The following is a 23431-nucleotide window of genomic DNA, read 5'->3' as shown; positions in this document are numbered from 1 at the left end:
AAAAGAGGAAAAGAAAAAAAAGAACCAAGTGGAAGAATTTATTTCTGGAGATTATATACGGATGCCGCAGTTCATCTCAGTCAGTATTTAAGTCTTTCTCCTAAGTACCCAGTTTCAGGATTTACTCAGGAAGGATGGCTCCACACGTCCACAAGTTTATCATAAGTAACTTGTTCTATAATGTTTTCAGGAGTTCAGTACGTTTTCTCAGTACAGCGAGTCCCTGATTTCTAGCCTGCGATGATCCAGATATAAAGTGTACTTTTAAGATGAGATGCCTATATAAAATATTTGATGTTTTCACCACTAACAGGTCTTGGAGTTATCATAATTCTTCTTGCCACCATGGTAACTTCAATTACTGGGTTGTCAACTTCTGCAATTGCAACCAACGGTTTTGTCCGTGGAGGTAAAAAGTTAAGGCTACTTATAATATAGGATCTCTGCATGGCTAAGTATGAGATTCTAACTGTTCTGAGTTCAGGCCTGGAAAGTCATTGTGGGTCCTCCCAATATGGAGAAAATATATCAAGGTAATGTCAAGGTAGAGCAAAAGGTGTCTCAGCTTTACATCTTGTGAATATCCATTCAAGGGAAGCCTTAAACGCTAAGGGCTCAATCACACTTGACTGTTTTACCAACGCCTGCCAAATGCCCCTATAGCGTTTGGCAAGCGTTGGTCCGGCATTTGTGGAGCGTTTTTTAACGCTCGGCAAGTGATCTGCAAATGCCGCATGCGTGGTTTAGCGGCGGTTGCTAGCATTTGCTGAGCGTTAAAAAAGCCCCACAAATGCCTATAATGAAGTTTGAATGGTGTTACCGCTCTGCAAACGCCCGCGGCACCATAGACTAGAATAGGAGGCTTCAACGCCTCCTGACTCGACCAGAGGCATCCGTTTTGCCGCAATGCTACGCTACGCTAACGCTCCTGTTAGAACAGCACCATGTGCTGCAATGTGCAGAATTGTCCGAGGCATTTGGGAAGCGGTAAAGCTAGTGTGAACGTAGCCTTACTCCACCATTTGCAGCATTTGTAGGGTGTAACAAAATGCAGATCCACATCTCCAAACTCCCCCCCCCCCACCTTCCCTTGACAATGTGAGGGGGTTCTTCTTCCCCCCAACAGCTGTCACTTTTGAAAATGGTATGTTTTTATAGGGCATCACATGCACAACACATCATTCTTTTACAGAGATCTGTGAATGAACTACAAGTCCCGTCTGCTCCTACAGACAGACTTGTCATTGTCAATGGAATACAAGTGTGGTGCTTACCACACTCATAGTCCATGGACACTTCCTCCAGCTCTCTGGAGAAGGCTGGCATTCCACCTGCAATCCATTGATCACGGATGCAAAGCTTTTCACGCTCCTATGCAAACAAATAATGCTTTTCATGCAAAAATATGTGTGTTTATTTATTTTTAAGTTGGATGTAGCCTTTCAGAACATTACAGAAAGCATTAGTGACTGCAATGCAATTCAATTCCAAACAGCTCCATGCCCATTACATTCTATGTCACATTTGAACTTGGCAGTAAAAAACAATTTTAACCCTTGCTATGGTTGTATACATTGAAATTACCCCAAGAGAACTGTAAAGACTTACAATGATAGTATTAGATATAACCATTGAAGAATAGGGCAAATGTCATAGATACAACTGTTTTTTAAGGACATTTCAGGTGGTATCTTCTGAAGAATGGACAGCACAACTGGCTGGAATCAAGGATTGGACAATACATAAAAGTGTGTTGAGATATTATAATTACATTCTGAAATACAAATAAATAAGACACGAACAGTGTTCTCTGAAACTGTTGGGACTTCAGGCAACTAATATATTTTATCACCAATATACCAATGAGGCAAGTAAATTGGTTTCAGGCAGGTTGGGGAAAAGGAACTTACTGTTTTTTTAACAAATAACATTTTATTACATAGAACAATTATGTCTTATTTATTTGTAAAACCGACAATATTTTGTAATCATTATGATTTTTTTTGGATCAGTAATTTATTAAAGTCTTCTAAGCCTGATAATTCACACAGACACAATAGGGCGGATTCATTATTGCTAGGATACTGAAAATATATGAAAAAAAGTATAATTTCTCTTTTTTTCATGAATTTTGATAGTGTGACTCTAATAATGTCACTTTGGCACTGTAGTAATGCTCACTAAAATGCAATTTATTGTAAAAAATGTAAACACATCTTCCCTACTGTGTCTGTGTAGAACTGAGCTACCAACAAGGTAAGTGTGTTTAAATAAAGTGCATTACAGGACAGTCAAGGATTATGTGTTGCCCTATCCTTGGGTACAGAAGAAGTCTTTGCTGGCCGCTTGTGTATGGTACAGGTAAACTTCAAGTATCTTTGCTATTTTCAGGGCTTGGAGTGGTCGTCATATGTCTCAGCGTGGTGGTGACCACATTAACTGGTCTTTCTATGTCTGCCATATGCACCAATGGCATAGTCAGAGGAGGTAAGTACTTCTATAGTAGAAAATGGTAACACTTGAAGATCTCATTGTTATATGTTCCTTTTTTTTTTTTAAATCTGTATTTATCATTTTCAAAAAATGTACAGAGAGGACTTGCTCTGGAAGAGCAACCAAACAGGAATATGGAGCAGGCCCAGAAGGCATCTCACACACACACACAGGAAACCGAATACAGTCATCTGTGAACACATCGGTTTACACAGAGATTACATTTAGCATGAGAAAAACAACAGGCATACAATGACCGAGCCTCTTACTCTTTATATTTTGGCAGCTGAAATTTTCAATATTTTTGATATGCCCATTATTATCAGAACAAATACGATTTTCTTATACTTGCAACAATTTAATGAACACCGTTATTAAAGAAACAAAATGGTACATTTTCAGCATAGCATTATATGGTCAATACCTATTGATATACAGTATATTAAGCCCAAAGTTCATACAAAATGTCTGCTGTTACCAAGGACATACAATATACTGTAATAGAAAGGGTAATTCATTATAGCCCATTTAAATTGCTTGAATCAGTAGATTTTTATCATCTTTCTATGGAATATCTACCAATGTGACTGGATCTATGTTGCAGAATAGTAGACTAGTTATATGATGGTTCACTGAAACGAGAATTATACCTACTGGATACCAGTGAACATGAATAAATAAGAACAGTTGCCTGTAAAATAAAGAATAAAAGGTACTTTCAACAAAACAACATACCGGTACTTTCAATAGGTATAACCTGTACAGAAGAATTATAAATATAAATGAGTACCTAGTTATGAAAGCTCCTTTGTTTTCTGCTACTCTACCAGTAAGGCACTGGTGAAGTGGTTAAAGTCTCCTGTGTTTGTATGCAGTAAAGCTGGCTATTATGCAACAATGGATTTTCGAATGATTGTTCGTTCGAACATTTGTACTAGAATTCTGTGTACATTTCATGACTGGACAAATTTCGTTTGAAAGTGCTTCAAAATTTCATTGCTTTTAACATTGGGTTTTGTAACAAACACATTTTCCTAAACGAAAACCAAATACACTATTAAAACAGTCATTCATTGGAGAAAAATATTTTCCATCCTGATCATTCAAATTCTGACGGCACTACGGTCAAAAACGAACGTCAAAATTGACCCCACTAATGATTACAAACGTTAATGACCATTTTTGGAACAAAATTCTACTAGTGTATATGTAACTTTAGTAAAGGCAATGGATAGGTGCATACTCTAGAAAAAGGATGCGGGGGAGGGGATCTGTGTCAGGCTGGCCAATAATCAACGTAAACCAACCTAATGTTCCGTAGACACGAAAAGAAAATTGGCCGAAAAAATACTGCTTTCGGAGCAATTATCCGATAATCTGATCATTAGTACACAGCTTCTGAGAGCCAATCACGACAGTTCATGCAAAGATATCCAAATGGAGGAGCACAAAAAATGTATGAACAAACGATTTTCATTTAATCAGTACAGTATTTAGCTGAAAAAAAAAAAATCGAGTGACCAAGAATGCACATTCTCGGAAATGAAAGAATACTTTACAATACTATACATCACTTCCGAAGTTGTATTCTGTCATACGGGAATTTTCAATATGAGACTAGCATGCAAAAAAAAGGGTGATCAATCGCCGATATTCTCAATGTGTGTACAGGGCTGAACACAGTCCCTCTTCCCTTTTCTTTATCTCAGAGTATTGCCAATTCTGTGGCAATACTGTTACTGACTGGATACCAAGGCCGAAGGATATAATGGTCGGTACCTGCCAGGCAGTGGAAAACAGATAATCTTAAATTCAAGGTACCTATTTAAATTTACAGTTTTAGAACTAGAGCATGAATATTGTAGGGTTATAGTCATGCAGCAAGTACAGTCATCTTTTAAGCAGCTATGACCATCATATTATCACCCCTTTCCAGTACTCTTCTAAACACTGCATCCAAGTGAGGAGGCTTGTCCATTGGTGACCACTACACTTGTTGTGCCCTTACTTACTCCCAAAATGTTTGTTCAAAAGATGTTCACAGGCATAGCCCACCTTTGCCAAAAAAACTGCTTACAGGGGCATCTGTAGATAAAAACACATTGTGCAGCTGTGACCAAAGTTGAAAAATGGCCTTTGTATAGATGTAGGCCATCTACTTACCTCATGAATCCTGACCGGGAAACTCCTAGAGCAGGGTCTCCAAACTTTCTAAGCAAAGGGCCAGTTTACTGTGCTTTTGGCTTTAGGGGGGGCTAGACTGTGGCCAGTTGGAGTAGAAAATGCCCTGGCATCAGTGCCATCATTGGTTTTAATGGGAGGAAAAGCTCCCCATTGCTGATATCAATTAGAGGAATACTGCCCCATTGATGGTGTTAGTAGGGGGATTAGTGCTCCATCATTGATAGAGTAATGCCCCAAGGGCCAGATAAAGGTGGGCAAAGGGCCACATCCGGCCCCCAGGCCACAGTTTGGAGACCACTGCCCTAGAGCATTGCTACGAGTTTTGCTGGGAGACTCCTAACTGTTACTGTTCACCTTTATTATGGCAGAATTTTCTTTGGCTGACAGAAGTTTAGTCTGCATGCTAGAAGGCAAACTAGTTCTTTAAGGTAACTGCAGTATGATATTTCCAATCAGGCAGAGCTTGTGGCAGAAGGTAAGTAAAATAAGAAGGTAAGTAAGAACGAGTCTGTTCAGCAAGGCAGTATCACAGATCCAGAAGAGTTCTATCATAACATTTCTTACCAGTCTCCTTCCTACCCATTCAAGATGAATGTATATTAGAATACATAGGATTATACATTCTAAGTATTATATATATCAATAAGTTCTGCATTACAAGCCATCTCAGTTAAGGTAAGCCTGCTTCCAACTCCTTTTTTCAGAAATATTCCATCTTTATTTCTATTTCTCACATCTTAATGATGTTACTGCATGTCTTAGAATATTCTTTGAATTATTAATGTCCAGTAATTACTGACTAATTGGCCAATTTTGAATTTCTGCATTCTGAAAATGACTAAACCTGAATGATTTTAGATATAAAAGCAAATAATGGGGTGCAGCAAAGGGAATAGCTCCCTCAAGTTTCCAAGTTCAATAAATGGACCCATTCTTTCTCCCTTCACAGAGCTGTCACCAATAACATCTTCAATGAGTTAATGCTTAACAGAATCAATAAAAGAAAAATATAACAAACTGGCTACGAGAAACACCTTTAATGCCTAACTTGTTCTGTGCTGCTCCTGTTTCAACACAGATAAGTAATTTCATGGCATGCTCCCTTGGATGTCCTTGGTCTTTTATGTTAACACCATTTATAACAGAAAGGGTGTACTTTAAGATTCTCATATATAAGCCAGTTTTCTAGCAGATTAGGTAATTTCCTGGTATTGCTCCCATGTATTGAGCACAAATGCCAGTTGGGAATAGAAAATTACATTTGTAGAATGTCTTCATATGCCTATATATGTGGTTTGGTCACCACTATATTTATTCCCAACACTAACTAGACGATGCATATCTAATTCCTATAGATCTGGCCATTAATTAAGTTAAAATTATTGCAAATATAGAAAACCCTGTTGTTTTTTTATCACGACTAGCAAATGTTCCTTTTCCCCTCTCATATATATTTTTCTGTATGTGTACGGGGCACGGATGTCATATTAATGCCTCTTTTCTTGTCTGTGCCCCAGGTTAAATAATACACAATGTATCCCATCCATCAGTGGTCTGCTTAGGGAACTTGGCAGTTCTGGTAGACTATCCCCTAATGCTGCCCCTAACTGCTGCAGTGTTTTTAGCTTTTAGCTTTTGTTATATTCCTTAGGTGGGGCGTATTATCTTATATCAAGAAGTCTAGGGCCAGAATTTGGTGGATCCATAGGACTTATCTTTGCCTTCGCCAACGCTGTGGCTGTAGCTATGTATGTGGTCGGATTTTCAGAAACTGTTGTGGAGCTTCTTAAAGTGAGTATTATTGCCTTTAAAAAATGAAATTTAATATCTATAAAGATGTTTGAATAGACTCACCGAGATCATTAATCTTTCTAGAGGGTAATAAACAACTCAAGTGTATTTAAGTAGTTTTGTGATTGTTTTTTCTCAAACACTTTCTTCAAAGTCACTCCATGTAGATGTTCCTTGTTTTGTGTCCCATTTTACAAGGATATTGAAAAGAGCTGTTTTTATTCATACTTTTTTCTGGGATGCTTTATATTTAAATTGCTGTTTTCTTCCTAGGTAGATATCCTTATAATATAGCATCAGATGGTTTTATTTCAATAATTGCTAATCAACCATTCGTTACAAAAAAAAATAATAACAAAATTACGTAGTTTACACATATTAAATTTATGTTGTTTTCATTTCAGGTACAGCCATTTTCAGTCTATTTTTACAATTGTTTTCACATTTTTGACAGTCTGAGATTACTAGCATATTACAAAAATGACAGCATATGTTTGTAACTCAGCTGGCTTTCTTCTTCGAAGTTCAGTGTTATCCACTCATTATTGTGGATCTTAGTAACTTTTAGAAACCTTTTTTACGTCCCTTTCACATGGGGCAAATTCCATTGTGATGATCAGGGGATTTGTCCACTGATACCCTGCTGATTGGAGTAGAGCAGGTGGATGAAACATCCATGTTCGCTCAGTTTATACAGAGCAGACATGGAGAGACTCCACTCTGCTCTATGGGACTGCCTCAGATCCACTCCGCCTATACGGAAGATGGCAGAGTTTTCTGTTTTTTCAGCAGGCCTGATTACATCCACAGTTAAGCACATATAAAACAGACACAAGAATATTAACTGCTTCCCGACCGCCCTATAGCAGAAATACAGGGCAGCACAGGTGCACAAAATCACGTATATATACACATGATTTTGCATTTCCGGGTAGGGGGCACGCGCACGCACTCCCCGCGACGCCATTTGCGTTTGCAGCTCTCAATTACCGGGTCCCGGCCAGTGATTACTCACAGGTGCCCGGTCCTTGCCAAGCATTTTCAGTGGGGAGGAGAACTGTTTGTAAGCAAAACAGTTCTCCTCCCTGCCAGCTCGTGCACACTGCTTTGGATGGCTGTGCACAGCACAGCCATTCAAAGCAGTGTGCTTACAGTGAAGCACACGGACACAGCACATAGTGAAACAGCACACAGTTGAGCCTTTGGTTGCCCCTCATGCCCAGTGCCATTAGTACAGTGTCAGTGCTTTTTTTTTAGCACTGATCACTGTATTGGTGTCACTGGGGATGTCAGTCCCGCTATACGTTGCTGATCGCCGCCATTACTAGTAAAAATTTTAAAAAAAAATCCCAGTATTAATACCGCCATTTGTAAATGCTATAACTTTCACATAAACTAATTCATTTACACGTATTGGGATTTTTGCTTTTTAGCAAAGATATGTAGCAGAATACATTTTGGCCTAAACTTATGACGAAATTTGATTTTTAAAATTTTTTTAATGGACATGTTTAATAGGAAAAAGTAAAAAATATTGTTTTTTTTCTCAAAATTGTTGGTCTTTTTTTTTTTATAGCGCAAAAAATAAAAAAAAATGCACAGGCGATCAAATACCACCAAAATAAAGCTATATTTGTGGGAAAAAAAGGATGTAAATTTCATTTGGGTGCATGACCGCATAATTGTCGGTTAAAGTAACACAGCACCGTAACGCAAAAAATTTCCTGGTCAGGAAAGGGGGTAAATCCTCAGGAAGGCAAGTGGTTAAAGCCTAAGATTAATCAAAACATGTTAAAAAAATATATTACAAGGGACATTACTACAACACTATATGTTATTTGTGTTGCTGGCAATAGAAACTATAATACAGCTCCTATGAATGGAGGAGGAGGGCTCGAAAGGAGGGCATAGTTGGCATTGTTAATGAGTGCCTGTCACAGGTCCAGCACTGTTATTAACCCCGGCAGCAGCAGAAGATTACAGACACGGGGTATGAAAGCAGAGCAAAGGACTTCAGATTTCCCCTATTTCAGCTGGCACCAGCACACATTTTTCCTAAGCTCAGGCTTTAAACATTCAATTTAAAGTGATATCCTTTTTTTTTTTATTACATTAACATTATGTTTGCCTTCCGTTCGTAAGTTTGACTGAGGACATCTAAAGCGCTTTACATATTGTTATAATAATCAGTTTAAAGTGAAACACCATTTTTTGCTCAAAAGAGTTTATCTGTATATCAAATATAATACTTTTTATAGAGGTAGCCATAATTAATTGATTTGTTTGTTTGTTTTTTTTTAGAAAATACCAGTGCTGTTAGCACTTCCTTAGATTTGGGACAGACTAGGGTTAAACATTTTATTTCACTTGTTTTACTTATATTTTGCCAGGCAGGGATATTTCAGAGCAAACAGATCTCATACACCAGAACTCCTTTAAAACAATAGAACTCTTGACTTTTAAGAACAGAGATTAAGATATGTGCTCCCTTCTAAACTTATAATTAAGTTCCATCATGTTCCTGTCATATGATGGACCATCTGTCATGGCAGACCTACGGAAAATGTCATTTTGACACCTTATTAAAAAAATAACTGCTAACTTCTAAAACAAAGTTATACTTTTACAACTACATTTATGTTGGCATAAAATGTATATATATATATATATATATATATATATATATATATACACACACACATACGGTATATTCGTCAATGATACTAATAGTTCTTTACTGTGTGTGACGCACGTTGACTTACTGTGTGAATGAATGAATAGCACACAAGCAGATATACAATTTGTTTTTCTTTTATTTCTCTTTAGGACAATAATGCACTTATGGTGGATGACATGAATGACATCAGGATTGTGGGCACAATAACAGTTATCTTATTGCTTGGCATCTCTGTAGCTGGCATGGAGTGGGAAGCAAAGGTAAGACAACTGATACGCAATCAATTTTTACAAAGTTATATAACCCTCCATATTACTAAATGGCTTCAAATCACATTTTCCATGTGTATGTGACTCCATGTTTGTATTGGAAAACAGAAGGTGGAAACACCTCACACCAGAACCTAGCCATTATACAGAGGTAAAGATATGGCTTTAGTCTGAACTCTTCCTGGCTTTGCTCCTCTTGCATGTTTTGCCCCCGTTATGGGGCTTGATCTCATCTCTATGTTTAAGCCCCATAGGTGAGCGATATATGTCAGAAAAGCATAGCCAAAAGGAGTTCAGGCTGAAGCCCTAACTTTGCCTCTCTATATAGTGGCTTCTTCCCAGTGTGCTATGTTTTCACCTTCTGTTTTACGTTTTGTTTCTGCTAACCTGGATGGACTTATTTGAACATCGACACCCAGGGGCGGACTGACAACTCATGGGGCCCCCGGGCAATAGGGGATCATGGGGCCCCTGTGTCCTTGGCCAAACTCAAAAAAGCCTAGAAAAAGGTACCAGGGGCATCTCATGGGGCCCCCTACTGACCCAGGGCCCTCAGGCAGTGCCCGAGTTTCCAAATGGTCAGTCCACCCCTGTCGACACCCAATCTATGCTTTGGATTACAGGGGGATGTCTCGCAGTGCTTTGAGTGTTTTTTTGTATATGGGTTCTTGTTTGCATTAATTATTCTTTCTTTTATTGACCCCAACCATATTGCAACATTTTATGCTGTCTTCAAAAACTGCATAATATAAAAAAGTAAAACATGCATTATTACTGGAGCAACTATAACTCTATGTGCTGTATATGGTGGGTTTACTCCAATGTAATGGATATCTAGTTCCAATTCAGAATGCAATAGATCCTAAAACACTAAAATATTAGCATAGCAAAGGCATAAAAATTAACCAAGAAGTTTTTTTTATAACAGATGAACAAATTTAGCCCCTTTTGCTGGCCACTGGCAAATATTGCATAGAGTAATTACAGCAAATGGAAAATGAAAGGATTAAGTGAATCTTCAGAATACTCTCAGTAAACTTTCAGCAAATCTGTAGGGAGTGTGGATGTAGATGAAAGAACTGTGCAGCTCTTCATAGGAAATCACTGTAAGTTGTTAGATTCATCTAGTTCAAAGTGGAAATATTAGCTGGCAAATCTTAAGATGTTTCCTCTTTTAAAATATTGAACATTTTATTGAAACAAGAATTAAATGTGAAAAGAAGAAATTAAAATGTTGGCAAAAATGTAATGTAGTACCCTGCTAGATAGGCTGCTAAACAAATTTAGTGATGTAGCTCTCCTGTAACCAGCAGAGCAGTCTGTGATTACTTTAGGCTGGTCTGGGCTTTGCAGGCTGTAAGTTTGATTGCTTCTCCCTTCTTTCTGGAGATTTCCAGTGGTTGAGGAGTGCATAAATAGTTTGGAGCCACAGAGAGCAGGGTCCTTTTCCCTGGAGGAGAGGTTCCCATCCCTAAGGGCTGCCTGCCCTTCCTGGCCATGCTACTGAGGATCCAACCCGTTCATTGAGATTCCAGCTGTACCCAGCTGGGGGGCCTATCCTTCAAGTCCTTGCTAGCCAAAAGATGGATACCCCTGAGGATCTTATCTGGGAGCTTTATGGGAGAGTCTGCCTACTGGAGTCTACGGGAGACAGCCAAGCCTTGGGGACACTGAGTACAGGGAACCTTGTGACTATTGCTGCTGTTAATCCGTGCCACATTCAATTAAGGCTTGCCTGGTCTGGGACATTGCAAATGGTTTACCAGTGCTGTCCACTTCATTTCCTAATACTTTGCTGTGTTAAGTCGCTGCTGCTAAGGAGGTAGTGTCCTTGCATTCGGAATTAGTATTCTGGAGTATCCCATAGTTCCTAGTCCCCATCCAAGTTGATTTGCAATTAACTTTTAAAAAAGGCAACCTGTAGACTCTTATTCCAGAAGAGTAAAACCTGCTGTTTACCTGGCACTAGCAGGAAGAGAACCTGGGACACAAAGTACCCGGGGTTAAAGCTACAGTAAGGCTGAATGAATTTGTTGAACAAGAATGTTGGTGAATGATTGCAGTCTTGTGTGGAGGAGCAGACCACTTAGGCACACCTGTTAATTGTATTTTTTATTTATTACAGATACTTATATAGTGCCATCAATTTGTTCAGCGATATATATATATATATATATATATATATATATATACATATACACACACACAGAACAGTCTCTAACTTACAATCATAGACTGCTCAAAAAAATGAAAGGAACACTTTTTAGTCAGAGTATAGCATCAAGTCAATTACACTCCTGGGATATTGATCTGGTCAGTTAATTAGCAGAGGGGGTTGCTAATCAGATTCAGCTGCATTGGTGTTAATGAAATTAACAACAGGTGCACTAAATGGGCAACAATGAGACGACCCCCAAAACAGGAATGGTTTTACAGGTGGAGGCCACTAACATACTGTATATTTCCCTACTCATCTTTTCTGACTGTTTTTCACTAGTTATACATTTGACTAGGGTCAGTGTTACTACTGGTAGCATGAGGCAATACCTGAACCCTACAGAGGTTGCACAGGCAGTCCAACTCCTCCAGGATGGCACATCAATACGTGCCATTGCCAGAAGATTTGCGGTGTCTCCCAGCACAGTCTCAAGAGCATGGAGGAGATTCCAGAAGACAGGCAGTTACTCTAGGAGAGCTGGACAGGGCTGTAGAAGGTATTTAACCCATCAGCAGGACCGGTATCTGCTCCTTTGTGCAAGGAGGAACAGAATGAGCACTGCCAGAGCCCTACAAAATGACCTCCAGCAGGCCACTGGTGTGAATGTCTCTGACCAAACAATCAGAAACAGACTTCATGAAGGTGGCCTGAGGGCCCAACGTCCACTAGTGGGCCCTGTGCTCACTGCCCGGCACCATAGAGCTCGATTGGCATTTGCCATTGAACACCAGAATTGGCAGGTCCCCCACTGGCGCCCTGTGCTTTTCACAGATGAGAGCAGGTTCACCCTGAGTATATGTAATAGATGTGAAAGGGTCTGGAGAAGCCATGGAGAATGTTATGCTGCATCGTTCAGCATGACAGTTTTGGTGGTAAGTCAGTGATGGTCTGGGGAGGCATATCAATTGAGGGTCACACAGACCCCTACAGGCTAGACAATGGCACCCTGCCTGCCATTAGGTATCGGGAATAAATCCTTGGACCCATTGTCAGACCCTACGCTGGTTCAGTGGGTCCTGGGTTCCTCCTGGTGCATGACAATGCCTGGCCTCATGTGGCGAGAGTATGTAGGCAGTTCCTGGAGGATGAAAGAATTGATACCAGTGAATGGCCCCCACACTTGCCTGACCTAAATCCAATAGAACACCTCTGGGATATCATGTTTCAGTCTATCTGACGCTGCCAGGTAGCCCCTCAGACTGTCCAGGAGCTCAATGATATCCTGGTCCAGATCTGGGCGGAAATACCCCAGGACACCATCCGTTATCTGATTAGGAGCATGCCCCTATGTTGTCAGGCATGCATACAAGCACGTGGGGGGCCATAAAACTACTGAGTTTTGAGTTGCTGCAATGAAATTTCAGCAAAATGGACTATCCTGCTGCATCATTTTTTCACTTGATTTTCGGGGTGTCTTTGAATTCAGTCCTCTGTAGGTTGATCATTTTCATTTCCATCAAACGATGGGGCATCCTTATGTTCCTAAGACATTACCCAGTCCATATCAGTATAGAAATCCAGTGTGATATTTTTCCCTATTGAGTTCTGATGTGCTTTCAAAGTGTTCTTTTAATTTTTCTTGAACAGTGTATATACACACACAAATAAGGGCCAATTTAGACATGAGCTAATTAACCAACCAGCATGTTTTTGGAGGAAGCCCACGCAGGCACAGGGAGAACATACAAACTCTGTGCAGGTAGTGTCATGGCTGGAATTCAAACTGATAACCCTAGTGCTGACAGGCGGAAGTGCTAACTACTTAGCGACTGTGCTGCCCATTTTTCATTAAAGTGCATGTGAGCCAGTACGTAGGGCAGTTGCATATTAGAAAATCATAATAAAGCAGAAAGAGTTACAATTTCTGGCCATCTTGGATACTTTTGGGTAAATCAGAAGATCAGAAGTGGGAGGGACTTTTGAGATTGCCAAGACTCATGTCACATGCAGCCATCTTTAACTGCACATTGTGGTTTCAATGTTTGTCTAATGATAAAATATAATAGTTGAGGGCTATGCTTATTCAAGCATGCCTAGGAAAGTGGTATCAACCTTGGTGGAATTAGGGCTCAATACATTTTTCCAAAACCTTTCATGCCCTAACATGGCTTTGGTTGACAGGTATGCTGCGACTAACATCTTGCCAAACACTGTTCTAAGCCATCCACTTGCACTTGTTCGCTTTTTTTTCTTCACTATATAGCTCCAAGAAGGACCTGCAATTCGCCCTGCCTCAAAAGTAAACAAAGGGGCAGGGTCATCCAGTAACATTGCATAGTGACCCCGCCCATTTGTTTACTTTAGCGGCGAGGCGAATGACAGCTCCTTCTCGGAGCTTTAAAGTGAAGAAAAAAAAAGCCCCCAAGTGCATTTAAAAACTGGCAATGACATTTAGCAGCAGCAAGTGAGGGAGCCTGTCTGTATACACAGCTCCCCCACTGTATACACTGCTCCTCTCCTGCCCCCTGCTTGTACACACTGCCCCTCCCCCTACAAAGAGGACCGGTCACTTATATGCTATCACATAGGCGACTATTGGTCCCCTATGTGATAGCAATAAAATCATAACTTAAAACAAATTAATAAAAACACCCATTAAAAGTAAAAAAACAAAATCTGAGCCTCCCCACCCCCCACATAAACAGACATTTCAGTTTCGGTTTTTGGCAAAGTTCATCCTGAATTTTCGGTTTTGGTTTTTGGAACCAGAATTTTCATTTCAGTGCACCATTAATCCTTATATCATCTTTCTCAACTCAATGGCTCCATATACAGAACACAGATCAACATCATAACAAAGAATATCTGGTAACTCTCCCATATTCTTCCCTGTAGGTCCTCCTCTAATAAGTTCTCTCTCTGAGTCTCTACAGCCTACCCCAAAGGGTACTCTCCTTCTCAGGTTAGAAATCTACATAGCGTAAATGAGGGGTAGCCTGTTTCCTTCAGTTCCCTGCCTGATACTCCTCCCATATCATGTTTTTATAGGGACACCACACTCCACCCACTTGCCATAGGCAAAGGAAGGACCTTACTAAAAGGGGTGCCAATCCCTGCTGACAGGGTCCCTGATATGTAAAAGACTTACACTCATTTTTGCAGAGGATTCAAAGTGTTTAGATATTGAGAATTAAGTAAATGTACGTACTATTCGATAACTTATACATGCATCAAGTTTATCATCAACAGGTAGTCTGTATATTAATGGCGGATCATAAATGTATATATAGATTGGTTTGAGGTTATCCAACATATTTTATAGCCACTTCAATGTGTCATGGAAAGTCAAATGAGGGGAATCTTCAAGACATGAACTTTGCATCAAGATGAGTTTACTTAAGAGCAGTCACTAAATATCATAAAACTCAGACTTAACTACCACAGATGTTTAACTTGGTAATAATATATGATGGACCATCACACTGTGACTTTTTTGTCCTCTGTTCCGCTATCTTGCCTTCAGAGAACTTGTCTTTGTAACGTTATTCACAATAGCAGCTACATTGTAAGTGTGTCATAAACCTACAATTTACAATGTCTACCATTTGTCTCCACTTACATTATAAATATCTTGAAATTGTCAAGGGTTACAATAATAACAATAGTTAAAAATGTAAAGTACGGAATATGTAGTCATAAATTCTTTTTAGATTGTGAAATTTAGTTGGAAAAGTCATTCACCTTTAATTGCATTATACATTTATGTTATTTTGGACTTTAACATTGTTCCTGGGAAAGGTAATATTTGTGGCACATTGAAGACCATTAACTCATGGATATGTTCAGCAACATAAATCAGAGGTCATGTTATATATCCTCTACACACACACAGACTATAAAGAAATTACCGGGTCAAGTACTTTTCAATTTATATCTATGGCATTATTGATTTTGTGCAACAACCCATAGCAACTGATTAACTTTATATACTGGAATACATTTAGTGTACCCAATTCAGCCTGTCAGGTCTTGAAAAGTGGATTACATCATCTAGGCTCTTAATAACTATTATTCAAAATCGTCGTTCGTAGTTATTGATCAGAGATTTCTAGTAAACTGGAGATCATTATGTACAGTATACCATGAAGATGGCTTTCAGTAATGAGTATAGGTAATCAGGTTTATTCAATAAGTCACCGCAAGGAGCACTGAGGATGTACGTAACCTACAAAGACATGGCGCATCTCCATAAATTAGAATATCATCAAAAAGTTAATTTGTTTCAGTAAGTCAATTCAAAAAGTGAAGCTAATATATTATATAGATTCATAACACACATAGTGATATATTTCAAGCATTTCTTTCTTTTAATTTTGATGATTATGGCTTACAGCTGGTGAAAACCCAAAATTCAGTATCTTAGAAAATGTGAATATTACATAAGACCAATAAAAAAGGATTTTTAATACAGAAATGTTGGCCTATGAAAAGTATGTCCATGTACAGTAAAGTGTGCACTCAATACGTGGTTGGGGCTCTTTTTGCATGAATTACTGCATCAATGCGACATGACATGGAGGCCATCAGCCTGTGTCACTGCTGAGGTGTTATGGAAGCCCCCACATTCTGTATGGTGTTTAGCTCAGGCGAGTTTGCTGGCCAAACAAGCACAGTGATACCATGAACATTAAACCAGGTATTGGGACTTATGGCAGTGTGGGCAGGTGCCAAGTCCTACTGGAAAATGAAATCAGCATCTCCATAAAGCTGGTCAGCTGAGGGAAGCATGAAGTGTTCTATGATTTCCTGGTAGAGGGCTGCGCTGACTTTGGACTTGATAAAACACAGTGGACCAACACCAGCAGATAGCATGGCTTCCCAAATCATCACCAACTGTGGAAATTTAACACTGGACCTCATGCAACTTGGATTCTGTGCCTCTCCACTCTTCCTCCAGACTCTGGGACCTTGATTTCCAAATGAAATGCAAAATTTACTTTCATCCAAAAAGAGGGCTTTGGAGCACTGAGCAACAATTCAGTCCTTAGCCCAGGTAAGATACTTCAGACATTTTCTCTGATTCAGGAGTGGCTTGACACAAGGGATGCGGCAGTTGTAGGCCATGTCCTGGATATGTCTGTATGTCGTGGCTCTTGAAGCACTGACACCAGCCATAGTCCACTCCTTGTGAATCTCCACCAAATTCTTGAATGGTCCTTGCTTCACAATTCACTCAAGGCTGCAGTTATTCCTGTTGCTTGTACACCTTTTTTCTACCACAGTTTTTTCTTCCACTCAACCTTCCATTAATATGCCTGGATACAGCACTCTGTGAACAGCCAGCTTCTTTAGCAATGACCTTTTGTGACTTACCTTCCTTGTGGAGGGTGTCAATGACTGTCTTCTGAACAGCTGTCAAGTCGGCAATCTTCCCCATGATTGTGTAACATACTGAACCAGACTGAAAGATGATTTAAAGCCTCAGGAAACCTTTAAATGGTGTCTTGAGTTAATTAGCTGATTAGAGTGTGAGACCATGGGGTTTATTTACTAAAGTTAGTTCACTCAGAATCTGGTGCACCTGTGCATTGTAGCCAGTCTGCTTCTAACCTCAGCTTGTTCAGTTAAGCTTTAGCAATAAAAACTGTAAGCTGATTGGTTTCTATGCAGAAGTGCACAAGATTCTGAGTGAACCAGCTTTAGTAAATTAACCCCCACGAGTTTACAATATTGAACTTTTTCACAATATTTTAATTTTCTGAGATACTGAATTTTGGATTTTCACTAGCTGTAAGCCATAATCATCACAATTAAAAGAAAGAAATGCTTGAAATATATCACTCTGCGTGTAATGAAGCTATATAATATACGTGTTTCACTTTTTGAATTGAATTACTGAAGTAAATTATCTTTTTGATGATATTCTAATTTATTGAGATGCACCTGTAGTTAGGTGAATGAACAGTGTTTTCTGGCTGGACGCTGTAGGCTGCTGCATTTTATATATTTTAATTGCACTTTGCATTTTAAGCCCAAGTATGCTGATTCTCAGACCTAAAAGATCTCTGCACAAATATTTCCCTTCTAAAATTCATTTGCAGGGAAACTAAAAAATATGTTTGAATACCTACCTTTTCTACTTACTATCATATACTTACACTACCTACATGTAGCAGCAATATATATGTTTTTTATTGCCATGTGTCCCCAATTTGGTTGATACATGCTTATCTTCTGTTGCGGTCATAAAAGTGAAGAGCAATCTTAAAGTGTAAGTTCACCTTTTTACAAAAATCGATTAGGTAAAGTAACACCCTACTAACCCTCACCCCCCCCCCCCCCAGTCTTTCCTGCACTTACCCTTGTGAATGATTATCTGTCAATGCCCATGCAGCTGGTGCAGTGACCGGGGGGTTTGAACATCCTACTCTTCTCCCCCTTCTTCATGAATCAAAATAATAAATTGGAACTAAACTCACTCAATATGAACTATTTTTAATCCTTATGCTGCTAGCCTTAGTAGATGGATAGGAAGGTATATTATTTATTTATTTTACTTACATTTCTGCAGTTGCTTCCTGCTTCATGGCCAAGGCCAAAATGATGTCATACATCCCAAGAGTCTTCAAGGGCATTTTTTTCTTTCATCTGAAAGAGGGGAGGGTTTCTCAGCTGCCTACTTGCCTGAGCTAAGGGCAGCTGGATTCCAGGAAGTCAATTCTACATGAATCATCTGACCTTACTCAAAATGGCCATAGCTGAGGGGGGTGGGTTTCAAAGTGATTTCTTGATAAGATAAAGCATGGAGACATGAATGGGTGAGATTGCATTGAATATTAAACATGAATTACATAGCAGTTTCAGTTTGTGGTGCTCAGATACAGTTAGGTTCTGGTTTAAAGTAATATAACTTCCATAAAAAACTGCCTCTCTACTGGCTACAAAAGTTCTTCAAAGCATGGCATGGGGGTGGCATGGCATGACCTAGGCAGGCCATAGATTATGTGATTTTGTTACCTGTAACCATGGGTTCCCACAGTCAGTGTTGGTGCAGGAATCCCTCCTGCAGAGATATAGTGTTCTCCTGATGGGGTGGGGGGGGGGAGGGTGCGTGGACAGCACAATGATTACTGCTACTGGCAATAACCGCAGACTTAAAATCTGACATTCTGGTTGTATCCAAGTCAATCGATGGATCAACTTGGGTACAATCAGCCTACCCATAGCTGGATCGAATCTCATACAGTCCATGCTGAACAAGACGAGATTCGATCTATCTGAGGTCAATTTTAAGAGCTTGAGGCTGATTTACTGAAAGAGATTAGAATGTTCACTCACGACAGAGTGCAGATTCACTTCAATTATCCAATTACATGCAGATGAAATAAATAATCAGGAATTTTCTTTTCATGTGATTGAATAATTAAATTGAATCATCACTCTTACTTTGAGTGAACATTCTCAACTCCCATAATAAATTAGACTCAGTGGGGTTTATTTACTAAAGCTGGAGAGTCCAAAATCAGACTCCCATCTGCATAGAAACCAATCGGCTTCTAACCTCAGCTTGTTCAATAAAGCTTTGGCAATGAAACCTGGAAGCTGATTGGTTTCTATGCAGAAGGGAGTCTGATTTTGGACTCTCCAGCTTTAGTAAATAAACCCCCTGATGTCATGGATTGCTTCTAGATTTGGGGGTTAACTAAGCCCACAGAATAGGTCTCCTGAACACTGACATCTATTGGTATCAGCACTTAAAGTGACACTAAACATTGGTTAAAGCAATTCTATTCAGCTATGTATTCTTAAACCGACTGTATAAGATTTTTAAAATAACAAACATATTATACTTACCTGCTCTGTGTAATAGTTTTGCATAGGGCAGCCTCGATCAGTGTTGCCAACACCCCGAAGAGAAATTTACTGACAGGAAGGCCAAAATTTGCTGACAGCATCAATATATATATATTTTTTACTGGCAAAAATCATGAAATTTACAGAGCCACTTTTTTTACTGGCATCTCAAAAACAATACATAAAATTACCGTTTTCAGTGCAAAACAGTGCAAATATCAATATTTAGGCTACATACACATTGCTAGTGCAATTATTAATGTGTTCAAGTTATAACAAAAGGCAAAAACCATATTTATCCATTTACATGAAGGTCAGGTTAATATAACCCAGAATCAGATCAATTGCGCGGTCATGCAACACTGTATCCATATGAAATTTTTATCATTTTTTTCACACAAATAGAGCTTTCTTTTGGTGGTATTTAATCACCACTGAGTTTTTTATTTTTTGCTAAATAAAAAAAAACACCTCAAACATTTTAAAAAAACAAACTTTTCTTAATTTCTGTTATAAAATTTTGCAAATAAATAACATTACTTCATAAATTTAGGTCAAAATGTATTCTGCTACATTTCTTTGGTGAAAATAATAATAATAATTGAATTTGTATTTTTTTTTTCAAATGTTTCTATCATTTGTTTTTATTTTTTATTACATTTTTTTTTTTTTTTACTATTTTATTTTTCAGCACACTGTGACCAAAGCAATACAATGTTACCATAGTAACATTGAACTACTCTGAGCAAGTGATCAGATTTTTTTTTTAACACATTATGATTGCTAATACCAATGTATTTCATTGATATTTGCAATCATTGTTACTGAATGAAACGGATTCATTAAGTCTTTTGTTGTGATTAGCTGTGATTGGGCAAAGCTGATCACATGATACAGATGGGCTGTGATTGGCCCTGTCTGTATCATGTGACTGCCTTGACCAGTCACAGCTAACAACATAATTGTATGCAATGAATGGCATGACAGGAAGCCATCCATTGTATACAATTGACATGTGATCTGCTGTGATTGGTCACAGCGGTCACATGACACTGGCAATGGGCCGGTGCAGTGATATGTCATTGGCTGTGTCCCTTGGACAGATCGCTCCGCTGCGTGGCTCGTTTTGACAGGACATCATATGGCGCCCAGTCACAACAGCGAGTGTCCCGCCCGGCTGTCAATCTGCTATAGGCCGGATGGGAAGGTGTTAATATTCAAAGCAAACTTCCCCATCCATCCAGGTCTTTCTTCTTTATTTTGCTGAGAAATCACTTTGAAAACACCCACTAGCATTTCTAGCCATGGCTATCTTGAGCAAAGGGCAGCTGATTCACGTAGCATTTACTTTCTGGAATCCATCTGCTCTTAGCTCAGGCATAGAAGGAGGAGGGTGTGCTTAGCTGAGAAAACCCCTCTTCCCCTCCAGAAGACTCCTGGGATGTATGACATCAATTTCCTAGGCAAGAAACCAAGATGTAATGTTAGAAACAAAAAAAATTGTTTAAAACAAGTAAATAAGATTTACTTTCCTATCTATTTACTAATGTTAGCAGCATAAGGATTACAAATAGTCCATGTTCATTGAGAGAGTGAAGTTCCACTTTAACCCCTTGACACCGACCGTACGCAAATATGTGGCCTCTCGACAGCTGGGCCTTATGTACTATTTGAAAACACATATGTGCTGAGAGCGCGTGCCCTGCGTGCTCCCAGCACATATGTCGGTGTCTTACAGACAGGTCCCAATCTCCCCTTGCGATCGGGACCTTTTCCGATCATGTGATCACCGTGACAGCAAATCACATGACCCCAAAACCCCGCCCTGCCTCCCGGCATCTGAAAATCCTTAAAGGGCCCGGAGGCGCCAGCGTTGAAAGCTTAATTAGAGATGAAACTCATAAAACCCTGTTTTCCATCAGACTTGCCAGCTGATGCGTTTCAAGGGACATGACCTCTTCTTCAGAATGGCCTGTCCCTCGAAACGCGTCAGTTTGCAAGTCTAATGGAAGTCAGAGTTATATGAGTTTCATCTCTAATTAAGGACCACTTGGCTTGATGTACATTGCTGGATAGCCTACGGCTTTTGTGAGTATGTATATGTTTGGTTTTATTTTCAAATACAAAATTTTTGGTAATGCACTAGGCCTCTGCACCCTTTTGTTTGTTTGTATCATTTAGTGTCACTTTAAGTAGGTATTTAGTTTGTCTTTTTCGTTTTTTTTTTTCAGAAGCAGACACTTTGTAAAGCGAACTAATTCTTTTATTACATAGGGCTCATTGTAAACTAACAATTTCAGTTCAAGGCTAAGCTAACTGCAAATACAGTACTTTCCCCAATTTATAACTCTGGTTTGCGAAGCTCTGCTGAAACTTAAAGCAATATTGTACATTTATTGTTGAAGAGCAATATACGAAACATGCTGGCTTTATCATCTTTCTATATTGTAGAAATTGTACCAGGACAAGCTTTGAAAATGATGACATATATAATTTTATTGCTATTTTTCTATTACTGAGCTGTAACTGATGGACTGTAGTATACCTGTTTCCTCTATCTGAATCCAGACACTAAATTGTCAGCACACTCACTGAACCTTCCTCTTACTTCCAGGCTCAGATTCTTCTGCTGATCATACTGCTTATTGCCATTGCCAATTTCTTTATTGGAACCGTTATCCCTACTACAGAGGAAAAGAGATCACGAGGATTCTTTAATTACCAAGGTAAACGACGATTGCATATATTTTGTATTTAAAGTGGTTCTAAAGGCTGAAGGTTTTTTTTACTTTCATGCATTCAATGCATGAAGGTAATAATCTTCATTGTGCAGCTCCCAAATCATCCCCCCTAATATTTACCCAAGCCCTATCTCGATCCAGTGATGTGCACAAGAGCAGCAGTTCTCCCAGGTCTCTCCCTGCTCAATGGCTCAGACACAGAAGTGGAAGCCATTGGCTCCTGCTGCTGTCAATCACAGCCTTATAGACACACAGAGGTGGCTCAGGAGCGAGCAGGCATGAGTGCCCCCATAGCAAACAGCTAGCTCTGGGAGCACTCAGCAAGGGGGAGGAACTTCCTCCAGAAGGAGCTCTGGCGGGGGGACACAAGAAGGAACCTTTAGTATCACTTTAAAACAAGTATAGTATGGGCATTGTGCGCTAAAGGTACTTACCATTCTTATTATATTCAAACTTACATTACCTGATTATCTTGGTAAAGGGTTTTTATTTTTTCCCTCTTTTTTTTTCTTGGTTTCAATATGAGCCCCAAAAGTATCTAAGTCTTTGAAGGCCTGAAATCATGAAGAAGGTGTAAATGCTAACTGAATGACATTTAGGCTTCATGCACACTGGGCGTCTTTACAACTCTGGTAGCATTAGCTGTGTAAAGTCACTTTAAAAATGCAAGTTTTTCAGCAGTTTTTGGCATTTAGCATTTTTTTACACACACAAAAACACCCCAAAACGCTGGTTTGCCTTGTTTTCCCATGTGTTACTGCATTTTGCCATGTTTTTCAGAGTCAGACAGTTTTTACAGCTAAAAAACTCCTCTAGAAACCCAAGTTCTGGGTTTTTTTCCAGCCAAAAAACACCCCTGCCAAAAAACACCCCTGCCAAAAAAAACACTAATTAAAGCCTATGTGTGTATGGACACATAGGATAATAGGCTGAGGAGTTTACTGGCTGTAGAACAAAACCACCAAAAGCCAAAAACAGGAGCTGTAAAAACATCCAGTGTGCATGAGGACTAAGGGGTTGATTTATTAAAACTGGACATTGCAAAATCGGGGGCAGCCTCTGCATAGAAACCAATCAGCTTTCAGGTTTTATTGACAAAACTTAATTTAAAAAGCTGAAGTTAGAAGCTGATTGGCTATCATACACAGCTGCACCAGATTTTGCACTCTCCAGTTTTAGCAAATCAATCCCAAAGCTGGCTAAAGCACTGTATAGCATAAACAACTGCCATTTTTACAACTAAATTACTTGTCTTACGCTTTAT

The 23431-nt window shown here is 39.3% G+C and overlaps 1 protein-coding gene across 3 annotated transcripts in view; it reads left to right on the top strand.

Annotated features, from left to right (window-relative positions):
* The window catches only part of SLC12A1 (solute carrier family 12 member 1), a 168569-nt gene that overhangs the window by 30937 nt on the left and 114201 nt on the right, over window positions 1–23431 (top strand). Inside the window, exons 4-7 of one of the 3 annotated variants that reach the window (XM_089670337.1) lie at window positions 2392–2487; window positions 6329–6468; window positions 9295–9405; window positions 22041–22152. In XM_089670337.1, coding sequence (XP_089526463.1) covers window positions 2392–2487; window positions 6329–6468; window positions 9295–9405; window positions 22041–22152 — 459 coding nt within the window. Of the gene's footprint in view, window positions 1–313; window positions 410–2391; window positions 2488–6328; window positions 6469–9294; window positions 9406–22040; window positions 22153–23431 lie in introns of all 3 variants that reach the window. The other 2 variants (XM_089670336.1, XM_089670338.1) reach the window with 2 other exon arrangements.

The sequence above is a fragment of the Staurois parvus genome, unplaced genomic scaffold (genome assembly GCF_062004578.1).
Source record: "Staurois parvus isolate SC_StPar_1 unplaced genomic scaffold, SC_StPar_1.0 ptg000089l, whole genome shotgun sequence".
NCBI lineage: Eukaryota > Metazoa > Chordata > Amphibia > Anura > Ranidae > Staurois > Staurois parvus.
This window is presented reverse-complemented; position numbering and strand designations above follow the sequence as displayed.